A 6,000-nucleotide genomic window follows, 5' to 3' on the forward strand; every position below is an offset into this window, starting at 1 on the left:
AATCTGGTGACAGTCCAAAGCACAAATGAACATGTTTAATACTCGTGCAAGACCCTGCGGGAAGGTGCCAGATTGCTGTATTTTGTGTGAATCAGGAAAAGTGCACGGTGATGACTAAAGCTTATAAAACATCTCTCTCCTTATGTGTGCATATATGAGAAAGAAAATTCTGCCAAAGCAACTTTAGCTTCTTGCAAGCATCAGTACACAAAGGATGCTAACACAAAGCTAGCCAAGAACCAAGAGTGATTTTAAAGTTGAACGTATGCCGACCCCAGCAGCCAAAGGGAGCTCAGGGGAGAGCTTCTTGGGGTCCAGTGATGTGTCCTGAAGAGACGACATGAGCTTTCCCTCCTGTAGGCCCACCCCAGCAGTAGGTGCTGTCTGTCTCATTCCGAGTTAACTGCTACTCCTCTACATCTAAACGAGCCAGTTGAGGAGGTTCAGGCATCTGACAAGGGTGCCTCTTGAGCGCCTCCTGGGTGAGATGTTCCAGGCATGTCCCACCAGGACAGACAGGACACACCCAGGACATGTTGGGGAGATCACAGCACTCAGCAGAGAATGCCTCAGTGTCCCCCAAATAATGGAGGAGCTGGCTCGGGAGAGTAAGGTCTGGGTCTTCTCTGCTTATGCTACTGCCACCGAAACTAGACACCAGGTAAGCTCAGAAAAATGAACAACCTGTTTAAATAAAGGTTAATTTAAAAAAAATGTTTGTCATTAGCTAGTCTGTGTACATGTACTTCTTCTCCAGTGTTGAAAATGTTAAACTCACAACCTGCACATTTTCTGGTTGCATCATCAAATAAATACCCCCAAAAGTAGTCTGAGTACTTTTACACTGGTTTTATGCTGCGATATTTTCAAAGTCTTTCACTGAACACATTCAGTCACACATTGTTCATAATTTATTGGAAGTTTATTGTTTAATGTCCTGTCTAAATAACTTCAGTCACCATTTGTATTCATTAATGAATAACTGACTTCTAATATTAAAAGAAATAGAAACTGTTGTGCTGTTGTTCACGTAGAAGGGCCTGCTTCTGGATGTCCAGACTTTGTGCGTCAGTGGGAAGGTCAGGGTACAGGGTTCGAACCTCCTCATGAGATGTCGTATCTGCTGGATAAAAGCAAGCTACATCACATCAGGGATTGTCCTAGAGCTGCCCTACAGTAACAATCAACTGACTAATATATGAAATACTTGCAGTAGCACAATAATAAACACAAAGCAAAAAAATGTTTAGTGAAGATAAAAAAAACCCATCAAAGTTTTAGTTTGGATAAAGGGAGACAGAGCACCAATCTAAACAAGTCTAAACCATCTACAAAGTGATTGTAGGAGGAAACAACCTTGACTTCCTTTACATAGCTTAGTACTGAGAATAAAAGAAAAGCATGATTAGAATTATTTGTGCTTCTTCTTCTTTCGGCTGCTCCCTTTAGAGGTCGCTACAGTGGATCATCCGCCTCCATCTCTCTATTTCTAGCATCCTCCTCAGTCACACCAACCCCCTGCATGTCCACCTTCACTACATCCACAAATCCAGCACCACAGTTACTCTCTTCGCACCTTATCATAGCCTTCACTCCTACCCTCTCTATGCCTCCCGTCTCCATCCTCTTCAGAGTTGCCTCGCTTCCTTCTCTAATTCAATTTTCATCCAAAGTACTCCTTCTCTCTTCTCAACACACATTCTTCACATTAGCACATTTCCATCTCTATACTTGGTTACTCTCTTCCAGGACAATTTATGTGCCTTGCCATTCATTAAAAATCATTTTCTCCTTAGTGTCCAGCCTCACATACAACTCACTACAAGCCTTTTCCTGTGCCAGTGACACCTCTCTCTTTGCTGTGCACCTAGCCTTTTAGTACTCCTTCCTTCAGCTCCCTGACTATCCCACTCTTTCTTTGCCAGTCTCTTCCTTGAATACATTCCTGAATCTGTTATTATTTGTGCAATGAAAATTAAGTCAAGAAAGATTTTGCTTTTACAGTCTCACTGCAGGTTGATACATTATAAGCACGCCTGTGGTTCACATAAGCATTAAAAGCTTGTATTACTCCCTGATGTTTTGCCTGTTAGCATGTGCAGCAGCTGGAGAAGGACTCCTAGCTGAAGACAGGACAGCTTCTCGATGTGCAGATTGGTCGTCTTCTACGCAGAAGCAAAGGAGAAAAACCCCAAATTAAACAGAACAACTACTTCTAATTACAAACAGACGTCTCTCTAAAACCGTGGCAGCAGTTCACCATGTCAAATGCTTTCTTGTCGTGCACAGTGACTATAACAATTAGCAGTGGCGTGCACAGACATTTTGGGGGGCAAGTGCTCCAGGGGGAAAAAAGGGCACTTTTTGCATATGTGGAAAACCTTTTCTTTTTATAATAAAAAAAATCGCACAGGTTAAATGCAATTTGACTTTTATTTCAAAACATTCTCTAAAAATCAAAAATCACACCACAAAAAGATAAAATCTGTATCCAACTCTAAACTATATACATACATATTCTCAAGTGTCCATTAAATGGAGTGTACTGCTCTAAAGAAGCATCCTTCTTGGTGCCATGTCTTTGTAGATGTTGATGACCTCGTTGTAATTGATCTCCACATCTTTCTCAATGGCCAACAAGAGGAGATCAGACAACCTTTCTTCTCCACACAAACTTCTTAGTTTATTTTTGATTATTTTTAGCTTTGAAAAGGATCTTTCAACTGTCGCAGTTGTCACTGGTAGTGTTGCGTAGATCTGAATCATTTTGACAAAGGCAGGAAAGATCAGCTGGCCATTGTTTTCCCTCAGTATCAGAAATATTTCTCTGAGGTCTTTTGAACTAAAGCTGGAGTGGAAGACCTTTAATTCTGTTTTGAGCTGGTCCTCATCTTCTCCATAGAATTCACAGAGGATGTGGACAGCTTCAATGGCTTCTGGGTTTGGTGGGCCTACCCAGTTAGCATGCACAGTTAAGGGCTGGAAGGACTGAATGATTCTGGCCGTTGGGCTTCCAGTATTGTCCCCTTTGAACCTCCTGTTCAGTTCCCCAGTCATGATGTCCAGAAAGGTGAAATATACACCACTCCTGAAATATGCCTCCACTGACTCAAACTGAGCACCTACTTGAGGCACTGTGGTGCTGTGTTGGAAACGCACTGGAACTTTCCGCTTTCTCTCCTGACCAGGCACCACGGTAGGTACTGGAATGTTGAAACTCTCTGCCTTCTCTGATGCACATCTAAATATCTCTCCAAATTTCTCCTCAGACCTCATGGTTTGCAATGTGTGAAGCACACCATCAATTACCTTGTAGGCAGTGGAATGGTCCAACCCTTCTTCCTGCAGAGAATCTGATGCCAAAGCAGTGACTTCGAATACTGGTGTGGTGATTTCCATGCAGAGAATGAACATAAAATTAATGGCATTTCTGTACATCTGAGCATCACCTTGGGCCAGGTTAGGTGGGTCACTGTCACTGATGTCATCAAGGAGCATCAAAATGGCTTTCAAATTTCTCTGAAGTGCCTTCAGTGCTTTTTCCCTGCAAGCCCATCGAGTATCTGACAGCTGCTGGAGCTCCATAACACGTTGTCCAGGAAAGAGAGACTCCTGAAATTTGACCAAGGCAGCATGACGCTTTGGGGAGCCTGAGCAAAAGGCATACAATTTCTCCACCAAGTTGAAAAATGTCACAAAATGCTTGCTGGACTTTGATGCCTCCACTAGTACCAAATTGAGGCAATGGGCTTTGCAGTGCACATAGAGGGCCTTCTCATTGTGTGCACGGATTCTAGCTTGGAGACCTTTATACATGCCACTCATGTTGGCTGCTCCATCATAGCCTTGACCATACATGTTCTTCATCTCTAGGCCATTCTTTTGCAGAAGCAAGAACACTGTATTCTCCAGCTCCTGGCCTGTAGTTGTATCAACATTGCACACTTCGATGAATCTCTCCTTTATTTGCATATGATGAAAATATCGCACAACAAATGACACTTGCTCTTTGTGTGAAACATCAGAGGTTTCATCAAGTAGAATGGAATACATTTCAGCCTCTTTTATTTCACGTTGTATCTCCTTCCTGATGTAAGTTCCTAGTGCTGCAATGATGTCATTTTGACTTCTGTTGGAAAGCAGTGACACCTGGGGCCTTGTCTTGGTGGCTTTAACTGTGGCAATTTTTTCCAAATGCATTTTCAGCACACTATCGTAGCGGGAAAATACATTGACTAATTCACGAAAATTGCCACGGTTATCACTGGACTCACTCTCATCATGACCTCGGAATGCTTGTCCCTGACGTGCAAGATACACTGTTAGGTCAATTAATCTTGTCAGGATTTCTTTGTTTGTCTGCCTCTCTCGCTCTCTAACTTCCACCCCTTTTACGTCTGAAACATCAAATGCAGACTGAAGGGCCTTTTTCTGGAAATTGATCCATCTAACCATGCTTGTCATGTGCATCTCTGCGCTGGAGTGTTGTTTGATTTTTTCAAGAGCAGTACTCCACTTTCTGATGCCATCAGTTGTCCAGGCTGTTCTGCTTTTATATTTTTCATCCGAGAGGAAAAGCCGACAACTAAAACAATGCATTGAATTAGCAGTGGGTGAGTATTCCAGCCACACATTAGCAGAAAACCACTGTTTCTGGAATGATCTCCCCTCAGTTTTTGGGTAAGGTATATCAGGCTGACATGGGCCCACATTGCAGCACATTGAAACGTATCTGTCATTGCGCTTTATTTTAAATGTATGGATGTGTGTTGGATCTGTTGGGTATTGTAAAGCTGCTAACTTTGACATTATGTGATCGATCTGTTCTTCCTCATTGTGGTCTTCAGAGAGCACTACATCAGTGTCTGTAGGCCTAACTGAACCTGTTGCTGCATTGGTCGCGGCTTCATCTGTTTCTATATCTCCCTCTTCTGCTATGCTGGTAGATGGCATAGAGCTGCTTCCCTGCTGTGACTGACTACAATGGAACAATAATAATAATAATAGTATTATTATTTATCATAATAATAAGCTTAAACAGATAGTTTTAATAATAACCCATACTGCAAGTCTTGTAACATAGAAATAACTTTCGTAGGTACAAAATAATAGTCAGCTCAATGCCTGCTGATTAAGTTCATTAAAAACTAAGTGTGAACAGCTTTTAAGATTTTTCAATAGAATTAACTGCAAGGAGCAGGTTACATTAAAACGTTAAAATAGAACCTGACTCTGCCCTTGACTCTGACCTTTCATCTTCATTTTCCTTTGCTTTCATCCAGGAGAGCAGAGAACTGCTTCCCTGGGCTGCCTGTTGTAGATCCCTTTCTTTCTCCTTTCTCAGCCTCTCTTTCCTAGGCATTATGCTTGCTGAAATTAGTAAATAAATAGACCAAAATGTATGAGAACGAATAAGACTGACTGTGGTCATTACAAGAACAGGGCAGAATGGTCGTTTTCACAGGCAATTGGGAACTGCCTATTTTTCCTTTAGCAAATTAATGTGTTAATGTTGCCAATATGTTACACCAAAAAAAATTAACATGTCTAACCAGTGCTTCTCAAAACTTTTAACATGCACCACCCCCAACACCGTACCCTTCAAACTACCAATAACAACGTCACTGTTCTGTCACAATCAGGTCGGAATTGATGGAGAGTGGGGGTTGCCTAAATGGTTTAGGTTACATTTTAAATGTGTCGTTTTTTTGTTTATCCATATGGATGGATGGAGGGGGCAAGCTGGCAAAGTTTGTCATGTGCAGTTTCTGACAGGCTACTTCACAACAAAACAATTGCAGGTTGGTCTTAGAGGGCAAACAGAATAATTTCACTCGATTCATGGGTTACCTGACTGGTTGGGAAGGGAAAGAGCTGCCTGGGCGGAGGCCATTGTGGACTCCCGCCTTTGGCCTACATACCTGGGAGATGGTGAACACTTGCGTCTCATTAACCGGCCTCTACTTACGGAAAGAAGTTAGACTGCTCTTTGCTGGATTG

The 6,000-nt window shown here is 42.2% G+C and overlaps 1 protein-coding gene across 1 annotated transcript; it reads right to left on the reverse strand.

Moving 5' to 3' along the window:
* Positions 1-361: 361 nt before the first annotated feature.
* On the reverse strand, positions 362-5,103 carry LOC146649249 (zinc finger MYM-type protein 1-like). Its single transcript, XM_085386427.1, has one exon. The coding sequence runs from the start codon at positions 4,951-4,953 to the stop codon at positions 2,551-2,553; it is 2,403 nt and encodes an 800-aa protein (XP_085242553.1). The 5' UTR covers positions 4,954-5,103; the 3' UTR covers positions 362-2,550.
* Between the last annotated feature and the right edge of the window lie 897 nt (positions 5,104-6,000).

This window comes from Rhamphochromis longiceps, linkage group LG17, assembly GCF_057381845.1.
Source record: "Rhamphochromis longiceps isolate RC_006_pf linkage group LG17, R_longiceps_female_GT1.1, whole genome shotgun sequence".
NCBI classification, from domain to species: Eukaryota; Metazoa; Chordata; class Actinopteri; order Cichliformes; family Cichlidae; genus Rhamphochromis; species Rhamphochromis longiceps.

Bases quoted from the DNA above. Each gene is read 5' to 3' on its own strand.
- LOC146649249 (XM_085386427.1), bottom strand. From the start codon at position 4,953: ATGCCATCTACCAGCATAGCAGAAGAGGGAGATATAGAAACAGATGAA.